Source organism: Thermobia domestica, chromosome 9, assembly GCF_964235325.1.
Source record: "Thermobia domestica chromosome 9, izTheDome1.hap1.1, whole genome shotgun sequence".
NCBI lineage: Eukaryota > Metazoa > Arthropoda > Insecta > Zygentoma > Lepismatidae > Thermobia > Thermobia domestica.
In genome coordinates, this window is record NC_137462.1 from 276467651 (window position 1) to 276493126 (window position 25476).

A 25476-nucleotide genomic window follows, 5' to 3' on the forward strand; every position below is an offset into this window, starting at 1 on the left:
CAATACAACACATTAACACAGAGTTTCCCAACCTTTTTCAACTTGCGGCACACTACGGGTGTTACTTGGATTCTCGCGGCACACTTATAGATATTATTATTTGTAAATATAAAACACAAAGGTATTTTTCTGCGATTATCATATTGATCTCCTCCTCACAGAGAAGAAAGCTCTATCGCTGGTTTTCCCCCGTGGTAAATCATTATGCTTATTTTTCATTCTAATTTAAAAATAGAAACAATTGCAATGAAATATTTGACTCAGGTTTTAAAAAAATATGCTTTCTTTTTAAAAACTGCATCCAGACTTTTATTAAGAAGGAAGATCATGAACGAACAAACAAATCTCTTTTACTTTTAAAACACAAATGTAGATAATTTGTCCAAAGGATTGAATGATATTTTAAATTTTCAAGTTACGAAATAGTCTGCAACAATAAAGAAGCAATAATTTTCATAACAATGATAACAAATACTTTTTCAACATTAAAAATGTGCCGAACAGTAACCTGGTATGAAACTTAAAATTGTAGATTCATAGTAGAGATTCATAGTAATGTTAAATACAAATATAGGCCCATATATTTTCCCTACGTTTTGCAATTTGATTGCTATAAAGTTAATAATTTTGTTTCGATTCCTCGCGGCACACCAGGGGCCCATTTACGGCACACCAGTGTGTCGCGGCACACCGGTTGGGAAACGCTGCATTAACAAAATACTACTTTTTTAATAGAAATCTCAAAAGTTACACACTACAATTCCAGAATATAATGTAAGAGAAGAACCGAATCAAAATTAAACAAATGGCATCGAACCAATATTTATTTATTTATTTGTTTGTTGAAAAGTACACAAGCATCAACCCACAACACACCTTCTAAACTTAGATAATTGAGTAAAACATTAACATTATGGAAGAAAATAAAACACGGCATATTATACAGGGTGTCCCAAAGAAAGACGGAATAACTGGGCGATTTGTGTATCATTTGAAATTATACGTATATTGATCTATAGTAATTACAACTACATTTTTTGGGCTTTTGTGCCAAGTGTGACGTCTTATGTTCCCTTCGACATGTGCTCTATTAATTTCTCTCCAGATGTCCCACCTGTCTATGGCTGCATGGAATGCATTTAGCAAAACCTATGGTGCTATTAGTAAACGAATTAGAAACTTTCAAGTCCTCCACGATATCGACGTAAAATCTGTTGTAGACGTGTATTTTAACAAATCTTGACACACATATATACACGCAATATAATGGAGTAAGGTAAGTTGGCCGTGCTGACGGTAGATAGGATACGTAAACGTTATATCCCGGCTAGTACAGTCAACAGATTAAAATAAGTTGAATTCGTAACATTTTACCGAATAATATACAAATTTTTCATTTATTCCAACGTTTTTTTTTTTAAATAGTTATTTATCGGGGTATACTCTGTATAATAAAGACACAGCTTAGTTTAAAACAGAAAGCGGAGTGCAGTAACTTGCCCAAAATATGAATTCAAATTAAATAAATAGAAAAACAAGAATTTTAGTAATGATCAAAAAATGGATCAAAAGATTGCAATCTTCGCCAATGATTAGTTTTTGGATCAGGGACCACAAAACTTTTGAACTGCCCCTAAATCGAGATTTTTTTTTTTTTTTTAACGGAATAAGCACACTATGCTGAGTTAACTTATAGTTTGTGTTTCGCTACACTACATGAAGTTCTCCAGATATAAAGCGTACAAAAAATATTTGAAATATATTAGATATTTTGATGCATTTTTGAATCAGGGGTCACAAAATTTTTAAAGCCCCTAAATCGAGTGTTTGTATTTTTTTTTAACGGAATAAGCACATCATACTGAGTTAAGTAATAAGTTTGGGTTTGGCTACACTATATACAGTTCTCCAGATATAAGACCAAAAAGTTTTTTTTTTTTTTTTTTTTTTGATTGAAATATATTAGATCTTTTGATCCAAAAAGTTACGACGTTCTGCATAAAACAATACTTAACATGAAACCACCCAAAATATCTCAGCCAAATTTCAAAAGAAGGGAAAGATAATTCCATTTACATATATAGATATAGATATAGATATAGATATAGATATAGATATAGATATATAAAACGAACTGATTAACAAAAGGATAGGAGAAACTTGAGACTCTAGTGTCATGAAATGAAGAACTCAGGAGTTCGCTCTTCATAATTTTCTCATGGTAGTTCATAGTAAACATAGTCATAAGGAGGATGTATGTATATATAGTTTCTTTAATACACGTAAAAATAGATCTGTATCTATATGATCTGTATGAGATAGAAATATAATACTCTAGGAACGAGGATTCTGAATCACCCCTCCCGGGCTACCCACTGAATTCATCTCTGGTAAATAATGTATTGAATTCCACACAATACAAGTACTTTTCTCCTACAATCGGAATTCCAATTATAATAACCATAACGAGCGCATGTTCATATCATACATATATAACGATATTCATCGGATTCGCTTGAAGGAGAAACGAAGCTTTAAAAAATCACTTGTAGTAGTTAACGAGAATCGAATACGATTCTTTTATCCGTTTCTTGCTTTAAAAACTTCTGAAATTCCCAATATAAAGGCGTCGCTTTAGTCAACAGTTAGGTCGACGGTTTTACTCTAGCATTTCTGAAGAGGGCTGTGAAATAGGATAGAGCTGAAGGAAAGAGAGAGAAAAAAAAAAGCGAATCAGAATTTCCGTCTTCCACGAAAACCGTTTTTCGATTCCTCGTTTAAGGATTCTGCACTGCATTAAATTCCCCGAACAAGTTACCGTCTACAAGGACTCCATTAGTAGCATCTTGGGTATTTGAACGTAGAAAAGAACCCACACCACGCTTAATATCGCGTCTCATTCCTTCCTTTCCTCCTTATTTCCAGATATTCGGTCCTTTTACATTAAATCTGTAGATCTATTGCAGCGTTTTCACACCCTCTATTCATCTGAGCCACAAACCTCCAATCCACTACTCCTTCCTACGACATATATTTGCCTACTCTTATTACGTCGTTAGATTCATTCATTACCAGCGTAGTATTACGTTTGTTAAAAAGAAAAAAAAACTGTCTTCATTCTAGTTAAGTGAACTCCCTTATTTAATGATGTTAAAGAATTTTTATTGGTACTGACTGAACATGCACTCGCTACACAGCCCATCATTCACATATGAGCATGAATCTCCTTGTCATTTCTTCACATCTGTATATATCACTTTACAGACACAAGTGAAGGACGTCCAGATAAATGTCGGCAAGAAGTATCATAAACGGGAGATTTTTTTCAAACATTTTTTTCAATATCTCGCACCGTTTGCAAGATTTGAGCCTACTTCCGGTTGGAGTTTCTAATTCATGTACGATCAGTTTTCTTTCTTCTTGCATGCAGTATGTAATAAGCAAATACATTACACACACAATTAATTACGATGTCAGTGATAGACTATATGGTGTTCATTGGGCAAAACTCTCCAAACAAAAATTCATCTTAGGTTGGAGAAATGGTTATCGTTCGTTTTTCGTTATCAGTTGGCCATGAAACAAACGACGGAGAGATATACTAACCCCATATACAAATGTGTGGTGTTGGAATGATATGATTCTTTTTCTTTTTAAAATTCCATTATTTCTGGTGTGCCCCTAAAGAAATGCAATAAAGAAATAACGACCATTTTAAAAAAATATTCAATTGGAACTAAACAATTTACACAAAATTTGCAATCGATGGCATCTTTCTAGAGCTTGAGGTTTCCGAGATATTGTCAAAAGAATACGCCACAAACATATGAACGTCCACAAACATATAAACTATTCTTGACCATACACATATAAACCTATCATTTCAATATATAAAAAATACAGAACTTCGACAAAGTTTGTGCTTCTTTGTTGTATTTGGGTGGTGCTCTAGAATTATCAGATGGGCCTCGGACGCCTGCTTTGCGAACGAAATGCTGGGAATCAGTGAACGGCCATTCCATCTTAACGGGTGTTACATTTGGACGAATACAAATTGTAACGGTGTTACACAAAGCGAATGAACTTAAACCAATTCCACTTTTAATGAACATATTATGTAAAGAACAAAATATTACATTTTTTCTAAAAAAACTTACACATGTAGTACAGTGTAGGAAATGAAAACACAAAATAATAAACATATAAGTCAGGAAAATGTGGAAAGTTTCAGTATTAAACATCTAGGTCTGTTCATACCTGGGGCGGATTCAGGGGGAGCAGAAGAGGAAACTTTCTTATTTTATATATAAATAAAACCCATCCGAGAGCTCTTAAAAGAAGCTCTAAGTAGCAGTATTACGACCTACCGCCCCCCCAGAAGTCCGTCCTGAATCCACCCCTGGTTCATACCCTAATCATCAACAAAAGTCAATTCTTATGCTTCAGTAACATTAGCTCTGAAACTAAACTAATACAAAACTTTACATTGTTCTTTAATTTTCATAATCGGAGTTGGCAGTTTATCAATCTCGTCATGAATATGAATGATACTTTCTAAACTTCCGCGTAGTTCGAATTCCTTTTCGCCTCAAGATTTTAAAGAACATAGCTCTATCACTATTTTCGTCCAGAAATCCTTGTCAGATTCCAACTTGACGACAGTCTTTGTTACTTGTTTCATTTTTCATTGCCACCAAGACAAACATTCAAGAAAAAACTTCTTTCCGCAAAGGGCTGATCATAATTTCATTCGTAGAGCGTATTTTATCTTCGGAGCCTAAGTACATGTCATTTTAGAGTAGGATTTTTTCTGAAATGTTTGGTATTGTGCCATTTTCTTCATTTCGGAAATATCAGAAGCATCATTTCCTTCACTTATATTCTCTGATTATTGTATATTCAATGAGGAAGCAGTGTTCTTTTGCTGAAACGGACAACAAAATAAAGGCTCTAATTGAAATGGAACTAATATTTTGAGCATTCTGTCTCTGGGGTTTCTAACTTTACTATGCTTTCCTGAAAAATACAGAGTATGTCATTTCGCTTAGAACTGAGCCACATGTACACTACTCTCCTACATATGCCATCTAAATTAAATCACGTGCCGCTCGATGCATCCATACCGAAATGTGGCCAGTTTTGCATTTGTAGTAGATAGGAGGCCTACCATCTGGATAATACTGAACGAATGAGGGCTGATCCTGTTTAGTCAATTAGCTTCATTAATACTAAATTGCAGGCATATTTGCATCAGAAAAAAACTATCGGTTTTGGAAATCTGTTGCACTGCAGCCCCTAATGATTTGCTAAACAAAGACTTCCAATAGCAGTGTATTGGGCTTCTGATGAAGAAGTACACTTCTAGTATGAGTATTCAAATGAAATACGACGCTTTTGTGCTATTAAATCACTATCCTGAGTGTGCGACTTAACGGGAAGGGATGAGAGGGAGTCTTTCATCCCACGATATTTCCTAGATGTTATTTTCTTTGGAGTGCACTTCATCACCTCCGATCTCACCCTTACCAAAATTCATGTTTTCAGAAGAGGACCCTCTATAACTTTACTAACTTCAAATTCCCTCTTTAGAGCCTTAGAACTAGCCCAAGTGCACAAAGTATCACTGTCAAACCAAGTTAGCTATTCATATGTAAAACCCGTTACGCAGTTTTTGCCTAACGCCCGTAGGTGTCATTTTGATACTTCTCGTCCTAAAAAAACAAATAAAACATTTACTTCGTACGTTAGAGGTTTGAAACTTTTTAACTTTTTCCTAAATAATAATATGAACACGGGAAACTGTTTGTGTCTAATTAGTGTATTAACTAAATTAGATCAGATTTTCTAAAAACGCCCAAATGTGTCATATTGTCACTCTAACTTAAATCAAGTAAATGAGCTGTAATGTATTAGTTTGATATTTATTAATTACTAATCACCAGTATATTTCCCTACAGCTCAATGCCCAACTATAAGTAAAATAAAGGCACAATTGATGCAAACACACCCCATGCCAAGAGAGAGGGCGAAACCCTCTAGTGGCAGATTAATCTCATCTTCTGCTTTTGAAACAATAAAGATGTTCCCCAAACCTGCTTCCATCAAAAAAAAAAAAAAGAAAAAGAAATTATATATATATATATATATTGCCTTACATTCTGTGATCAAATTTACTGTTGTAAGCTAGTTTACACTACAAAAGTTGTTGAAGGTTGGTTTGTGCTAGTTGTTTTATACTTTTGTTGTAATACGTGACTAAAGTGTGAATCGATGAACAATTATTTCCTAGCAAAGCTAGATGTCCTTTCACCCAATTCATGGCATCGAAGCCAAAGAAATATGGCCAGAAATTTTGGATGCTTGTGGATGTGAATTCAAAGTGCTTGTGGATGTGATAAACGCATATGCATACTTAGTAAAGACGAAGAAAGACCACAAAACCAACTGCTTGCAGATTATGTTGTTACGAAATTTGTAGAACCTATCTTCAACACTGGATGTAATGTTACCTGTGACTACTTTTTCACCTTACTCAAACTTCCAGAGGAACTACGGGAGAAGAAAATAAGCATTGTTAGTACCTTGAATAAGGTGAGAAGAGAAATACCTAATGCCATTAGAACGCTTCAACAGCCATGCTATGGTTCAACAATTTACAATAACTTACAGTTTACCTGTGCAAGAAAGAAAAACATTCTGCTTCTCTCCTCCCTTCATTCTGGTGGCGTCAAAATTAGCAGCAATAGCAAGAAAAGTCCAGAAGGTGTTTCCTTCTAAAACACTACTAAATACAGGTTTGATATTATTGACCAGATGGTCAGGAAGAATTCGGTAATAGCAGGGACTCGGTCTGTTCACAGCTTCTACAATGTTCTCGACTTGGCAGCCACTAACACTTGGATTGTCTATAGGGAGACTAGGAATGATAACATCCCGAAGAAAGTTTATTCAGTCTTTGGCTGAAGAACTGGTACAAGCTTAGCATGGAACTCCAGCTATCTCCAAGAATGTGGCAGTGGTTGCGGCAAATTCGGCGTCAGAGGATATTGGGAAAAGGATGAAATGGCAAATCAAAAAATGCAAGGGAAATCTCAATACCAAAAGGTGCTCTCTACCTGCTTGAAACTGGTGTGTGGGAACTGTGCTACTCAGGTTTGCTATACTTGCATCAATTGCGACGAAAATCAAGTAGTCGAAGTTGCAGAACTTTCTTTGTGTCATTTTTTTCATTTACGTTTCTGTGTAACAAAGTGTATTGAAAGACATGTAAAAGTAGTTTGTATACTAACATCTTACTATATAATACTGAAAAAAACAGTGACTCCCATGTTTGTAGTATTTTCAAAATTTTTGGATTTAAAACCTATTACAACATGTATATTGAATATCAATTTTTGATTTTTAAATATATTTATTAGGAGAGTGTATTCGAACACCATTATACATATTTTAAATTTAGTTTCCTTATACAAAAGAAAGCGGTGTCAAAATGACACCTCGCGGGCGGAGTAGGGATCCAAGATGTTGGACGTTCTAATGTTAAATAAATAAATAAAATAAAATAAACACTTTCTTGCCCGTTGTATTGCCCATGTCCTCAATTTTACTTCTGCAAAAGATTTAGTACAAGTTGTACAGAAAAAAAAAAAAAACATCTGTATTGTAACGGACATTACGTAAATACATTTGTTCCAAAAGTAATCAAATAGTAGACTACTTAATATACTTCTAGCTTTAAAACCTCTGAGTTTCAGTACCTAAAACGTACGTGCTTGTCTACACCTCAGTGCAACTGAATCAAACGCGTGATCACTGAATCAATCACGTGATAATCAGAGGTGTCCTTAATTGCTGGTGAATTCTCCCTTCAACTGGCTTCTTGCAGCATGGTACTTCAACCGCTCAAAAAGAGAAAAACTGAAACTTTAAAACAAGAATTCGATCTGCATAGTAAATTTTGAACCTTTCGGGTCATTTTATATAAATAATGAGCAAAATATATTTAAAGCAATTTTCTGTCCTTAGGCTCATATTTACTCGGAATGACCGCGAAGCAAGATGTCGGCATCCTTGCAGATCTGTACCAACATGGAACAACGGAGTGTCATTAGATTTCTGTTAGCTGAAGGGTTGAACTAATCGAAATTCGCCCACGGATGGCAGTGCAATATAGCGAAAGCTGTTTGAGTTGAACGGCGGGTAGGTAGTACAAACAGGGTGTAACAATTGTTGAAGGTTCGCCACACCCACGATGCCCTGTCTGTGTAACCACGGAGAACAACATTGCTAAAGTTGATGAGTTGATACAGGAAAAAAAGGCGTATTACACTTGTGTTGGACTCTAAACAACTTTCACCATATTGCACTGCTATCCGACGGTGAATTTCGATTGGTTTCAACCTTTTAGCTAACAGAAATCGACACTCCGTTCGTCCACAATGGTGGAAACCTGCAAGGGTGCCGCCATCTTGTCTCACTGATTCCCAACATTCCGTTCGCTTGGCAGGCGTGCCAGGCCCATCTGATAAAAGTTCTAGGACACCACCAAAAAATAACAAAGAAGCACAAACTTTGTCAAAGTTTTGTATTTTTTATACAAGTTTTCCGGTTATTTATTGAGTGGGCCTTTATTTCACTTTGTTTTTATTCTACTGACGAATATTGTTTGTGAGATTTATTTATTGTCAACTCAACAGGTTACAACCCAATTACAGCGTTGAGAGTTACATAATTACATATTCATAACCATGGGCGGCGATTACGGGGGGCAAAGGGAGGCAGTTGCTCCCCATTTTTTTTGAAGTAACCCATTAATGTATATAATTTCATTTGAAAGTTAGTTTTTGTATTATTACTGTTTCATAGGGAAAAAATGGTGCCATATAATATTTGCCGTTGCGTGAGTACGTATTTGGTTGTCTTCCTGTGAAGTTAAGGTACAAGAATTGTTTTAATTACCACGGAAAATAACCCAAAAATTGACCTATTGGAGCACAACAATTCCAGCACTCAGGGATATAGAAGCAAAACTTGTTAAATCCATTTTTCAATTTTATCAGGAAACGAAGAAGTGACGCCCTTTTGTTTCAGAATTGTTGAACAGGTTTTTTTTTTTTTTTTTTGGTTTATTGGTCACAACCACTAAACAAAACAGACAAAAAAAAGTTGTTCAACAATTCTGAAAACAGGAGGGCGTCACTTTTTCTTTGTTCCCAGGAAATTCGAAAATGGATAAAATTCGAAAATGGATTTAAAAGGGTTTGCTTCTGTACCCCCTTTCTTACAAGGGCTTGATAGTCAGTCGCTTTGAAACTGAGAGAACGTTTCGAAGAGAAGAAAGAAAAATTCACAAGGTATTCTTTAATTGCACATAAACTGACAGTTCCTAAAATGTTTTGTCTTTGTAAAGTAAGGAATATTGATTAAAAAGAGCGTAATAAGAAACAACTACCTTTTTCATTGTTTTGAAGTGTAATATATGAGTGAGTGGTTTGTTTAGGGGTGCACGAGTGTATATACAATGAAATTTAGTGAATTCAACACAATTCTAGGTTTTAGGATTATTTTCTATAGCTGGAGTGTGAAGTGATTCTAAGTATTGTGTTTTAATGTGTTCCAAGAAAGTGAAAACTGCACCTGATGGCAACGAACATATTTCGGGAAGCTGCAAAAGCAAATATTGCTTTAAATGTCGTAACATATGCTTGTAGTATTTACTGTCTTTCATTTTCTATTTACAGTCTTTCATTTGCATTTAGTACCGTGTGTGGAATTAAAAATTAAGTTGTTCATTAATCCCCAGTTTCAATATAACTTCTACAAAACAAGACTCGTTATTCATTACTATGTTTAATATTATTCTTTCTATTTTTGTTTTGTAAATTTGTTAATAAATAATCTGATTACACAATTTTCCAGACAAAATTTTAAGATGTTCATGAGCAAGGAATCAACTCTCTTCTTACACTTTCGTTGTTTAAGAGTACAAAGGGATAGTACCTACTGGCGTTGCTCTTGTCTATTTACTTAATAAAATATGAAATGCGATATACGGTATTTTAACCGAAAAAGATAGTATTCTATTAGATATACAACCTTTCGTCAAACAGTGTTAGAAATAACCAGGGAAACTAGCATTGATATACAAATATTCAGATCATATCTTATCCCCCTACTTTTAACGTCCAATCGCCGCCACTGTTCATAACGGCATTTCTAAATTCCTTAGACGACATATCACATATATCCAATTCATTGTTATTTACACACATTCTATTATACAAAGCTGTTGTTCTCTAGATTGGTGATTTCATCAATATATTAGTTTTTGAGTTTTTACAATAATAGGAACCAGTATTTTTACGTATTTTTTAATGCAAGATCACAAAAATTGAATGAAGAAACTAAGTCAATTCAGTCCAAAATATTTTGAATTACTTTCTGAATGAATATTATATCAATCATATGACGTCTTTGTTCTAGGGTTGGAAGACGAAAGTTCTCAAGGATGGTTTTTATAGCTGTTGTAAGTAGGTAAATGTTTTTTTTTTTTTTTTTTAGCTTAGAAATTTCAAAAAAAAAAATTTAAAACTTTATATTATTTATCTATTTATTATATGTGTAATAAATACACTCTATTATTGCTTGCGTTCTGTTGTCACACAATGCCCCTAATTTTGACGCACATACTACATATAAACAAATACTCTTACATATCTTTAGCTTGTACATATTTCCCCTAAACTAAAATTCAACTACCGTGACGGTTAGAGACACAATAAAATCTAACTTTATATTATTAATGTTCTCTGGTCCTATATCCAGTTCTACCTTGTTTACTCTCGAGATCTATATGGTTATTAATAACACATCTCCAGGCTTCTATCGTAAATACATATTTTCAATACAACTAACTACATGTATGGGAAACGGAAAATCCATATCTCGAAGCGAAATCTTCTTTTGTGGTCGTTTTCCACACGGAGAGAGTTTGTTGATAAGTAGATGTATATTGGTTTTCCCCCCTTTCACGTTTACCTGGTGCTATAGAACACCATTCAATAGACATGATTCTTTTTTTCCTTTCATTTCTATATCATCATCTTCATCGCTCGGTTTGAAAAGTCACTTTTGTGAGTCCAACGGAGTGGAAGAAACGAAGCCTGACGCACACCTGCAGCAGCAGTTCATCTCTCTCATTGAAAATATAAAAAATGGCCAAAGGAGCTGGAAAATATGTGGTGCCCTTATAGACGACGTCGATATAATCAATGCCCAAAGGGATACACCTTTATTGAATGTGACGCATTTCTTCCTTTCCTGCTGGTTGACGAATTATTTAACTGCGTTATGCAGGGAAGTGGAAAAGAAATTGACAGCTATGACCTATATTACGATTTGATCATATATTTCTTGTCAAATATACGAAACTGTCACAAAGAAATATTTATAAAACTCAGCACAATTTACAAGAGTTATTTTTATTATTTATTAACCCCAATATATTACTCGAATGTGTGAGACATTTTAGTAATGTAACTAACGATGCATGGGTACCCTGCGAAAATGTCACTCCTTCCTGTTTACGTTCACCCCCAAGAGTTCGTAAAACTTTTACAGTAATATAATTTTTTTTTAAAAAAGAACATTCCTCCTGGTAATTAACTGTCTTCTCACATTATAAAAAAAACTGCACATTATTATTATTATTATTATTATTATTATTATTATTATTATTATTATTATTATTATGCAATTACAGGGATCTAAAAAGTTTAATAGAAATAATCTCTTCCTAAATGAATTAACACATAAAATGTTCACAATTAATATATGAAATCTCACGGAAACTTCCGAATCCTGCCCACAACTTTTCAAACCGTCAATCTTTTGGAGTGAAGAATTCTTTAACTTCGGCAAGATAAGCTATTGCTGCAAAGCAGGTGATAAGTCTTTCGAGCAAATTCATACAGTCCACGTTTGACAGGAATTTATTTTTCATCATCTAAAGTATAGAGCACTCTTGGCTGCAGTATTATGGATTTATTTTTCGTTTTTCATGCCATTCTTGGTTAACTTTGTTTTTATTATTTATTTTTCACAATTATCTATATTACCGGCTAAGGCAAAACTGAAATGAAAATCTATTCGACCTATTGAGAGGCTAGGGTGAAGGGTTTGAACGTACGCCCTTGAGACATTTTAAACACATATTTTATGTCTTTCCCCTTCCAAATATTCCCTTCTACTGGCTACAACTTTACTAGTTTTTTTTTTTTTTTTTTTTTTTTTTTTTTTTTTTTTTTTAAGGATGTATATTGTAAAGATCCATACACTCACACGCACTGCAAGCCACATGTTTTCACTAGAAAGACGTGTTTTTACAATTAGAGTATAAACAAACAATGGTAGACGACAAGAAAGAGACTACACCTCCAGGAAGGAATTAAGATGATTCGGAAAACTGTAACGAAAGCCAACAGCCCCTCTACAAACCTCCGCTCCAAGAGAACCAAGAAGTTATCAGACCAGTGCTGATAGCTCACCTATTAAAAACCATTTCCCGAGGCCGCCATGGGCTATGAAGACTTCCTTTAACCCTTAACATACCAAGCCTACGTCGTCAACGTTGTATACCAAGCTGAGGTCTTCTGAGGACCCCATGATTTTTTTTTTAATTTCTCAACATAATGGTGTAGATAGTTACTGACTCAGGTTCTTTGGATATCTTAAAGTATATTTAAGTTAAATAGGGTTTAAGCATTAGTGACATGAAATAATATACAGGGTAGGCTGAAAGTCAGGTGACAGTCCTGTCAGAGAAAAATCTGTTGGGCTAGAGATCCACATTGGCCATAGATGATGAGTGGGAGATGGGAAACCTACAAAATACACGTGACCACCTCGGCCGCCATCTTGAAGTCCGCCATTTTGAATATAACTTTATTTCTTTTCAATTGGAAGGTGGGCATGCGGTACATGCTTTAAGACTGTTTCTTGATTAGGGATTAATTTTGTCATATCACGCGGCCATGTTATGTCGACGACGGCGACTCAACAGTGGCACCGAATTCGTCAATTTTCGTCCCAACTCTGCAACGAACTGATCTCATTTATCGGAGTCCCCATCAAAATATTCGCTCCCAATGTCACTTTCTTCTGAATTCACTTCAAGTTTATCTTCAGATTCTGACGCATCTCGTTCTGGAATAAAGTTGTCATCAGATGCGCTCAAAATATCTGCCGGATCAAAGATCATCATCTGAGATTTGCTTGGGGGCAATTTTTGAAAATTTACAGCGTTCACATTCTGAGAAACAAAAATAAAACTATCAATATAAGTAACGTAGTATACCAAGCGGGGTATTGCCGGGACCCCAAGTGTATTTTTATTATTATTTTTTTTTTTAATTTTTAACGAACACATCATAAATCTAATTATGTAATATGTATCTTAAACAGATGCAAGACGCATATAAAAAAATAAAGAATAAATTAGTTCTTATTGTTGCAGTAGTATTACTAAAACTCTTCCTCTGGGTCCCTAGAGGACCCCGCTTGGTATGTTAAGGGTTAATACATACTCCTGGGACTGCTATGAGTTACGGAGTGTAAGGAATCCTGTCTGAGGCCACTGTGGGCTAAGGTAAATATCCTTGATTCCGAGGCTACATCGTGTGCCGAGGAACTTTGTACTTATTAAACAGTGGAAAAATTTAAATACTTAGAGAAAAGACTTACAAGAACTTTGTAAAATTTTGTAAGACATTCTTTTTATAATAAAAAGTTGAAAGGTTGAAATTTCCGTATACATTATTTAGACTCTACCTACAGAACATTGCAATATTTATATTTACTGTCTGTCTGTGTGTGTGTCTGTCCGAGAGACACAAAATATTAGGAACTATTTGATGGATCACCAATTTTGGCGAAGATGTCGAAAGTTAAGAATTCAGCATGTTGATGCAGGTGTTCTATCCACTTAATCCATTGATATGTCCCCATATACTTATAGAGGGTTATTATAAAGAATTGGCCCTTGATAGTATGCAAACGACTTTACCTAAAAGGTTCGGCTGGTTGTATTCCAGTCAGTTATTTTCAATAATCTAACCAAACTCCTTCGCGTGATGTACATGTAACTCAACGTCTTGTTCTTCCTTGCAGTTCGTCCAGAGTGTCGGATAGCTTAAGTTCATTATTATCAGAATAGCGAATTTATTTTTACTTTTGACTTGTAGGCCCGACGGGTGTTTTCTGAGCTAAAGTAGACAATGACAAATTATTGGTAAAAGGACATAATGCCCATACCATGAGTGGGATACAATCGGTACTTTTCATCTCAGTAGCTAAGATCCAGTGGCGGATCTGGCCCGAGACCAGGGGCCCTAGGCTCTCCATGTTTTTGAGTGGCAAAAACAATTTAAGCTATTATTTATATATTTTTGAAAGTTTACTATAAACTCATGATATACATATCATAGTCTGGGTTCTGACTGGTTCGCCCAGTTTTTGCTTTCTAGATCCACCACTACCGAGATCATCGTATTACTGTTATTATTAAACATTGCCTTTATAGTGCGTACCATGCTCAACAAAGAGGTAACTACCTTCAATTTCTTTTCTTAAGAGCCGCAATGTGACTGCGGGCGATATGAGTTAAAGGTGTAATGTAACACACACACACACTAATATATATATATATATATATATATATATATATATATATATATATATATATATATATATGTGTGTGTGTGTGTGTGTGTGTGTGTGTGTGTGTATGTTAGAGAAATATGAATTCAAGTAGTTGTCTCCTTTCTGAAGTTCTTAACAAAACAAGTGAAAATGACTTCAAATGATTTATTGATTAGCCACGCTTGATGTCATTACCTGGCCCAAATCCTGTCACAATTCTCTGCTGAACAGTATAGCTTTGTTAAGAAAGCGTACATATCTATTTCGAGTTATATTTTTTTTTGCGGAAGGAGGGGGGGACTCCGGACCCTGTAGATTTCCCATGTTGATGGGTTCCTGCTTCTTATATAACATCAAAGCCTGGGTCTATATCCAAAATGTAGTACTCTTACAAGTTAGTAACTTTGTACGTACATCCAAATACACGCACCGAAAACTAGCTATGGAAGAACGGAATAGCCTAGATGATTCCATCATTACATTACTATAACTTAACCACGAGATTTAGAGTTTAAGCATTTTTTTTTTTTTTTTTTTTCAAGAAGAAATACTTCAAAACAGAAACCTGATCTAGGACTCCATCCTGTAACTGTTTCCATTAAAGCAATATTTTTATACCATCTCATGAGACAATGAATTATCAAGGTTTGGGTACAAAACCTCGCGGCCAGAACCTCGCGGCGACAACCTCGCGGACCAAAACCTCGCCTGGCCGAAACCTCGCCTCCCAAAACCTCGCGGCCCAAAATCTCGCCGGGCCGAAACCTCGCCGCCCAAAACCTCGCCTTGCCAAAACCTCGTCTTCCAAAACCTCGCGCCCCAAAATATCGCCATACACAAAATCTCGCCTGACCAAAATGTAAATGTTCCAACAGATGATAAGGATGACGGTATAAAAGACGCTGTTTCAGAAAAAGTATCACGGGTATTTGACCAAGTCCCGCGATACCATATGAAAATTCTATTTCTGTATTAGAGAATTTCAATGTGAAGGTAGGGCGACAGGATGTTTTTAAACTGGTTATAGGAAAAGAAAGTCTGCATAAGGAAAGTAATGACAACTAACGGGGTTAGTTTCGTGAACTTTGGAACATCCAAAATCTTAAAATTTTAACAAAAATCTAATAATATTTATAAAAGTATGAAATAATATACGAGTTTTTACGACGTCCCTTGATTATGTCCTGTAGGTTAAAGGAGACGTAGATGACCAGGATGAAGGAAATGATCGAATAAAGAAAGTGGGAGGAAACGGTAATAACCCGAGAAAGCCCACGCACACGATGTTTTGTATATTATTATTATTATTATTATTATTATTATTATTATTATTATTATTATTATTATTATTATTTGTAATGTGGAAGTGCGTATTAAGAAACTCATTGGGTAAATTTTAAAGAAAAGTTTCATTCCCGGCGAGGTTTTGGGCACGCGATGTTTTGGGTGGCGATGTTTTGGCCACGCGAGGTTTTGACCCGGCGAGATTTTGTCCCGCGAGGTTTTGAGCGGCGAGGTTTTGGTCACGCGAGGTTTTGGCCCGGCGAGATTTCGTCCCGCGAGGTTTTGGCCGGCGAGATTTTGGGCGGCGATGTTTCGGCCGCGAGATTTTGTCCTTATCCCATTATCAATACTTTCATACCAGTCCTATGGAAGAATAATTTATCTATGGTTTTATATCAGTTTCATGGAACAATGCCATATCTATAGTTTCCACAAAGTATACTGAACAAATACCTCAGTATGATTTCACACGTTACATTGCTGCCTACTTCGAAGACAGTCTTTGCGTTAGTAAGAATGATGTGCAGTTCTGTCTTGTCACACGATTGTGTCGGATTTTTTTTTTCTGTCAAAGAATAACGTTATGATTTAAGTATGTTCTTACGTAACACAGGCCATATATATCTAATATGTAAACAAGATGGGTGTGGAAATGTGCTCTAAATTAATTTTAAAAGCGATACATAAACCCTCTTGGTGCACACTTTCTCATATTGAACTAATTTTGTGTGTACTTAACGCTTTAGAATCAAAAGGATTTTCTTGCATGTTTGAAATAGAATATTTAAAAAAAGCAAACAGCTGTATACACGTACAACCCGTTTCTTCGCCTTGTCATCAATTATTCCCATCGCTCTACATTCATTTCCAAGGCAAAGATACAGAAATGAACAACATACGTACTGAACAATAATATCTCATGGGATCAATAATAAAACCACACACACGGACCAATTCCCTCCGCCCATATGAAAATTTAACGAAGGACTCGTTGATTACCCTTCGTTCTATTAGAATACGGCCAGCTGGGTAAATGCATATGATAGCAGTAGTGGACGAAATGTGGCCATCACACACATACACATATATTATAATAGATACACTTGCAATACAATAGAATTCACATCATGCACTTACCTAAGTCATCGACCTCACATGGGAGGACAAGGGTGTCCCCAGTCACAACACGAAATGTATCACCATGCGACGTGAATTGTGGCGCCGCCGTCGCTTCGACTTCCATTTGCACGGACGCCCTACGATGTGCCCCTGAAAAAATAATAATGATTATTATTAGAACCAGTAACAACAATAATGGAAAAGAAAGAGAATTTCTAGTTTTAAGTCTGACAACTATGTCCTTTAGGCTAAGAGAGACAAATGATTAATGAAAGTAAATGATTACGAAAGAATTGGTACAGTCCGCAGCAAAAAACCTGTAACACGAGCATGTACGTTTATTGTGAAACTATGCCTAACAGCGCAGGGAATCAACATAACGTCTAAGTAGCACGAATCACGTCAGGAGAAACCTCGGCCTCCTTCCCTGCACATTTATTTTGGACCAAAAGACTTTGTCGTTTCACAATAAACTTACATGCACATGTTGCAGGTTTTTTGCTGCGGACTGTACAATGCGAATGTGGGAGGAACCGGAAGAACCTCGACAAAATGTGTCAACCAGTGAACATTTCAGAAGGTACTCCGGGGGGGATTCCCCAGAGTCAGGAATTCTCCCTCGGGACATTTCTCCTACTGTGCTCAACATGGGTTAGGAGAAGACCTTCTAATCATCGTTGCTGACAACTATAAACACATCTGGCCTGGGATCGAACCAGGGAGGCCTTGCACTAGAGATAGATGCTCCGCCACTGTGCCACCGTGCTCCCAGCAATAATGGGAAAATAAATGAAAGGAATTCAGCCAGGCCTTATGTTGAACGCTACAATCCAAATATTTCTTTGATGGAGCTGCTGGGAAACCCTAGAAAATCCTTAGTCAAGTTAGCCGGTCACCGGATTCTAAGCTTATCTACCAGACAAGCGTTAATGCTATTTTCATCTACAAAGTATGTTGTGCACTTCAGGATTCGTCGAATCGGCTGCAGTACGTATTATATTTTTGAATGTGCTTGTCAACATATACCATCAAGTGTTCTATCCTACTTAGTAGCGACTATTCCAAACGTCGTCCAAAGCTCTTGAATAATGCCGCTCTGCCTGAATTTTAATTTACTATTGAAAACGCCTCATTTTAGGTCTCCGTTAAGCGTCGCTTTACTGTAATTAATTAATTAATTAATTCTTTGTTTTTTTTTTTTTTTTAATATAACCAACTTCCAAAGAAACTTATTTTTCTGTAAGCGAAGAAGGGAATACGGAGAATATAATACCGAATCAAAGATACGTATTTTGCGATTAAGACTTACACTGGCTCACTATACTCAATGGGGCTCGTCCTCATTGATCTCAATCAAGTTTACACTAGCTCAGATTCGCACATGATCGAATTTGGACTCGCTATATTTTATTAGGCTCGCCCTAAAGCCTTCCTATTTCAAGTGTACCCTTGCTGGCGCTGCTGCTGTTATATGTTTTCCCGTATCTCCCTCAAAAGAGGAAGAGACAGGGTTGCCACATTGACGGGCTTCGCTGTGCTCTATCTTGTTAGCTATTTTAAGTATCCTACAATCTTCACTCACCGAGATTAAACGACTGAATGACAATTTGGCAACACAGCCGACGTCATTCACTCCTTTCCCGAAAGCGAAAGGAAGATTTCCTCCGTAAGAGAGGAGCGAAGCTGGGGCTGAAGTACTGTATGTTTCACATATTTTCCGAGAGCACACTTGAAATAGAATGGTTCTAGCTCAATCTCGTGGCCCATTTACGTCATTAGGCTCATACTCGCGTAAAAGCTCGAATCACTTTACTCAATGTTTGTTGAGGCTCGTACTCTCTCGGACTAGGCTGTAGTTCACTATCCACTTCTAGTTCGTGTTTACAGTGTTCCCGCTCAATAATTGAGTTCGGAGCCGATTGAGAACGAGAGGCAGACTCTTTGAATCTGCCTATGATCGATTCAATAGGTGGATATTGTTTCTGTAGCGATTAACCTTCGGTTTCTCAGGTCATAAAGGCAGTCACCCATCACAACTACTAGCTACCTGGATACCGTCGGTACAGTCGGAAGGCAAGCCTTTCCCACTTACTCTGAAATCCTTTTCTCAGAACCTCTGGCGCCACTTCAACAGATAAGGAGGCCTATGAGACTTTCCGATTTCAAAAATGGTTTAGATTCGAATAACATCATAAAACAATAAAAGAACCTAACTTTTATTGTCAAGCCATTGTCAATATTACTGAAATTAAATTATCCAGAAAATGCTTCCTGTATAACGTAAGACACACCAAATGAAACGAGTATGTTCAATCAGCCACAAAGTGGCCTTCACTTTAGACATCAGTTGCTATGCTTTTGTGCTTGTGCCTTTCTGCTAAAGGAAGGAAATTCTGTCGGAAGGAAATAAGACCAGCAAAAGACTGTTCTAAGCCAACGTAGACATATCGATTTAAAATACTCAAGCTGTGTGGATGGTAAAGAAAAAGGATAAAACAAAAAAGAAAAATCATAGTAAAAAAGAAGACTGTCACAACATTCCCTTTCCTTTCAGTCAAAAATCACTGATACGGAAACGGGGTTTCTCTATCAGCCACTACGGGATCCGTGATATGTATCAGACCGCTCAATACATGGAATTTATCTCGATTCAAAGGTGGAGAAATACAGCCGCTACCCCGCAATCCATCAATCACCAAGTCTCAGGACCATGAACAAGCAAAAGGCTTCCCCATCCCCTTCGTTTCTTTTCGTTTTTATCCCCCCCCCCCCCCGTTTTGCTATCCTCTTCTAACCCTTTTTACTCACTACGCTCACATATTCGTTCTCACACACACCCGACAACATTAACCAGGAGCGCTGCTGACTCAGTTGAAAGTCAGGAAAATGAACAACACAGGGCAACCATTTCATTCCATTCTTTGACTTTATCTGGGACAAGAATCATGCAGTTTTGACGTAATCTGCTTCCGGAGCTAAATGTCACACAAACAAACACACTAGCGCAGTGGTCTGTATATTTCGAAACCAAATTAAGAGGCATATCAAGATAGGATTTATTCTATCAACAATTTTCTACATTCCGGCTACAACGTTATTCAACATGGTGGTTGCCTTAGTAGAATTACACTTTATCAGCAACAAGTACTTTTTTCTTTTTTTTTTCTTTCTTTTTTTTTCATTAGCATATGCGCCAAAGTAAATATTTCTCTTACGAATTACATATTGAGTTTATGGAAAGTAGCAAACAATAAACCTTAAAGTGATCTTTATACACAAAATTAAGCACGTCAATAAGATAAATACTGAATAGTGATACCTCATTTATTTATAATATTTCGTAATTAATCAATGGCTCGCAAAAGTATATTATTATTTGACAAAGATTTTTTATAGTAGCGTAGAGAAAATAACTTCTACACAAGTAAAAGAAAATCTTGGTGCTGTGTGTATGAAGATTTAAAAAAAAATGATTCAAACTTTCTAAAAATAAATGCAAGATAACAAACAAATCGATTAGTGTAATGATAGCCAATTTAGGCCAAAACAAGAATTTTAGAAATGATAAAAATGGATCAAAAGATTGTGATCTTGGCCAATAATTAGTTTTTAGACCAGGAGCCACAGAATTTGTGAAAGGTCCCTAAATGAAGTTTTCATATTTCTTTACGGAATAAGTACATCATACTGAGTTAAGTGATAGTTTGAGTTTTGTTACACTATACATAGTTCTTCAGATATAAGGCGTACAAGAAAGTTTTTGATTAAAATATATTGGATCTTTTGATACATTTTTGGATCAGGGGCCACAAAATATTAGAACGGCCCCTAAATCGAGTTTTCCTATTTTCTACGGAATAACCACATCATACTGAGTTAAGTGATACTTTGGGTTTGGCTACACTGTATGTAGTTCTCCAGATATAAGGCCAAGAAGAAAAGTTTTGATTCAAATATAACGGATCTTTTGATCCAACAAGAATCAAATTTATTGGTGGGATTTTCTACCTTGCTTCCCCTCTCCCCTTGAGGAGACACTTAGTTAAATCTGCATTATTCATACATACTCTGAATATTTGTACCAATGAGGGTATTGTTCTACTTTTTCATGAGTTTAGGCCAATATGGCCCTGAGCAATGAGCATTATGGTACGAAAGTAACTGTATAAAATTACAGCTAAATATCAACCCTCTACCAACAGCTTAATCTCTCCACAATGGGTTTCATTACCAAAACATTAAACGTGAATTAAAAGTCCAGATTCAATTTAGATATATTGTGATGGGTCAGTTACACTCCTCCTATTATGTATGGAGTTAAAAAGCGAACAAATCTTTTTCATTTTTTTTTTCACGGGGCGCCATGAAATATTTTCGCGAGTCCTATCCGGTCCACGGGCCGCCATTTGACCATCACTGAATTAGTAAAAGGAAAAATGAAATGAAATTTTTCAGTTTTACGTCCCACGGTTATGCCGGTTAGGCTAAAGGAGACGGTGATGATGAGTAATGAATGAAATGGTGGAATGAAGAAAGTGGGAGGAAACGGGAGAACCCCGAGAAAACCCATGCACACGGTGTTTGTCCACCACAAAGTTCACTTGGCGGGAGCAGGGTTTGAACCCGAGACTCCTAGCACCAGAGGTGAACGTTCTACCACTGAGCCACCGCGGCCCCTCACTGAATTAGTGTATTAAATTCTGTAAATTAACTTGTCACGTTAAAGCACACAGAAAATGATTTGTTCTTAAATTTACTGATATGTTATTCCATAGTAATTAAATATATATTAAAATGCTTGTTTTATATGTTTGTGGTTAAGAGACCTCTATATGTTTATAGACGTTTATATGTTTGTGGTAGTTCTTTTGACAGTGAGTTCTCGTGAACCATAGGCTCGAGAAAGATACCATTTTAACCGATTGATTGCAAATTTTGCGTAGATTGTTCAGTTCTAATTGAATATTTTTTTCAAAATGGCCATTATTTCTTTATTAGGGGTACAAGGGGTAATTGAATATTTTTTAGGAGTACAAGGAAGTGTTGAAATTTTAAAAAAGTATAGCATGATGTCCTACGAGTTATACATTCCAACACTATATATTAGTATACAGGTTTTTTTTTTATCTCTCAGGCGTTTGTTTCACGGCCAGATAATAATGAGAAACGACGGATAACTATTTTTCCAGTCTAAGATGAATCTTTATTGCCTGGAGTGTTTTGCCCAATGAACACCATATATCACTGACATAATTAATTGTGTGTGTAATGTATTTGCTTATTATTACATATTGCATGCAAGAAGAAAGAAAAAACTGATCATACATGAACTAGAAACTGCAACCGGAAGTAGACTCAAACCTTGCAAACGCTGTCAGATATTAAAAAAAAATAATCAAAAAATCTCTCCTTTATGGTACCTCTTTGCCGTTTTTTTTTTTTTTTTTTTTTTTTTTTTATCAGGACGTATTTTACTTGTGTCTGTAAAGGGACATATACAGATGTTGTGAAGAATGACAAGGAGATTCATGGTCATATGTGTAGGGATGCGCACGAGACAAGATTTGAGGTTGTTTCGTCTCGAAAATGTGCTGTAAAAGTGATGTCTCGACTCGAAAAATGTATTATTTTCTATTGGAAGAGCTGTGTCTCGACTCGAATTTTGTCAGAAAAAGTCTGTTTCGACTCGTCTCGTGCTCATCCCTACATATGTGAATGATGCGCTATGTAGAGAGCGCAGGTTCAGCTAGTTAGATTAATATATATCAGTTTGACGTCCCAGGATTATGCCCTTTAGGTTAAGGGAGACTATGATTAAGGCAAGTGAATTATGACGTAAGAATTGGTGAAATGAAAAAAATGAAATGAAATTTTGAGTTTTACGTCCCATGGTTATGCCGGTTAGGCTAAAGGAGACGGTGATAATGAGTAATGAATGAAATGGTGGAATGAAGAAAGTGGGAGGAAACGGGAGAACCCCGAGAAAACCCACGCACACGGTGTTTGTCCACCACAAAGTTCACTTGGCGGGAGCAGGGTTTGAACCCGAGACCCCAAGCACCAGAGGTGAACGCTCTACCACTGAGCCACAATTGGTGAAATGAGAATGTGGAAGGAAACGAGTGTACCCCGAGAAAACCTATGGGGAGGATGTTGCTCACTACAAATTTACTTGGCTGGGGGTTGAACCAAGGACACCATTTACCAGAGATAAGTGTTCTACCACTGAGGCACCGTACCCCCTTATTAGATAAAAGACTATATCTAGATTGTGACATTTTTCAAGCAAAATTTGTGATTGTCATCAATTCGTACGTCATAGAGAACAGTGTCAACACAAAAACCCTCAAATAAGCAAAGATAAACTAAAATAGAAAAACCTTCGAAGAGGGGTCTATTTTTTTTTTTTTTTAAATGATAATCAAATAAAAATAGCATAGAAGTGTGACAGGAGACAGCATTTGCAGAAGTTTCGTTTGGAAAAGAGTAGTGCTGAAAAGGAAAAGAAGAAATTCCCTTTTGTGTCAGAATTAGAGTCCCACTGAGAAACTGAGACGAAGTAGAAGCCGAGAACAAATATGTGCCAAATTAATTCGCCGTCAAAAGAGGTATTAAGTTTCTTTTCCATTATTTTGTGTGTGTATTCTGCATTCTAACCTTTAAGGCTTTTTCTTTCCCCTCTTCGCTTTCACTCTCAGCAGCAGGTTTCTATTTTGTTTGATGTCTTTTTGTTAAAAAAAGCAATTTCTAAACATTTCATTCTGTAATTTGTAAGTTGCGAGGTATTTGCGTTCAATTCAGCTCTCAAATTAGAATTTGCTCTGTACCGTTACCAAATTGCTACAATAAAAAGGTTTAAATTTAATGACTCTAAACTATGGCTGTGAGATATTTCGATTGATTCTACATTAAAATATTGATATGAAAGTATTAGTGATCGATATACAGTTATTACGATTAATTTGGTATTTCAATATGCAATATATATGAACACCTGTTATATTTTAAACATAATAATCACTATGTTCTGCAATGATTATATGTTATATATACGGTACCGTATATATATATATATATATATATATATATATATATATATATATATATATATATATATATATATATATATATATATATATATATTCGGTTTTAACATACAAAAAAAACGATAAACATAAAGATTTATAGAATTAATGAAGTAAATATCCTTGTGTAAGTTATCGATTTCGAATCGGATTAAAATTCGAATATTCGTTTGCATCACACTTTAAAGTAAATCCTCTCTATATATAGTTCTTACTGGAAAGCAAGTTTAACTCCAATTACTTAATCAATATTTTTAATAATATATATTTTATTGTAATAGTCTTACTGTTCAATGTCGTATGCACTTTATTTCCCAAAGCTAAACCTCGAAAACGTATAATTGAGTAGTAAATATTATCAAATAAAATATATCAGTATTTTTCGGTAGTTTGACATTTCTCGATTTTCTCTCATCCAATATTTCGATATTCGATACAAGAATAGCCTTCAATACTCAATTTTTTGTATTCTTATTAATATTTCGATTATTTTCGACATTTCTATGTATTTCGATTCTTGATATTCAAAATTATAACCTTTTTAATATTCCTATATTTTTCCAATTTCGATACTGCAATATCCCTTTATATTTGTAAACAACATGTGCTTCTGTACGAGGATCATCAAGTTGAGTTGAGTTTGAGTTTAACGTCCCGTTCAGCAGCGAGTCTATATGAGACGTGGACCTACTGATTAACGTGGAATCCGAACCACATGAGCTCCCTCCGGGATCGAACCCGGGTCTCCCACGCCAAAAGCGCGTACGCTAACGAGGATCATCAAGCAGACGACAGAAGCCACCTACGAAGAAGTACGAAGACGTCACGGAAATCCACGAAGGACTCCTACAACCCCTCTACAGGCTCCGGCTCCAAATTCGGCTATAAAAGAGCTCACCAAGGGACAGAAGACGTCAGTTCCAGCTGATCATTCGTATCTTCGCGCTGCTCTGGACAGAAGGAATTCCGTAACCTTACCATTGCGTCCCTATCTTCCATGATTTCGATAATCAATATTTTATCAATTCTGATTTTGATGTTCAAACTTGGACACCGTACAGTCATGCTATAAACTAATGCTCTGTTTTGATTACTTATACTTAAAACTTGAAAGGTTTGAAATTTTGATTATTTATTTATTTATTTATTTATTTATTTATTTATGAAAAACTTTTTTGCTAAATGCTCAATTATAATATCAAACATATTTCTTCTCTACTATTCCTCTCCTAACTAAAAACTACATGAACTCACCGACATAAAACAACGGGTACTTCTGGTTGACATAGAA

The 25476-nt window shown here is 35.8% G+C and overlaps 1 protein-coding gene across 3 annotated transcripts in view; it reads right to left on the reverse strand.

Annotated features, from left to right (window-relative positions):
- klg (klingon) overlaps positions 1–25476 on the reverse strand; it is a 1029592-nt gene that overhangs the window by 464398 nt on the left and 539718 nt on the right. For all 3 annotated transcript variants that reach the window (XM_081726054.1, XM_081726053.1, XM_081726052.1), the window contains one exon: positions 17119–17250. In XM_081726054.1, coding sequence (XP_081582180.1) covers positions 17119–17250 — 132 coding nt within the window. The remainder of the gene's footprint in view (positions 1–17118; positions 17251–25476) is intronic.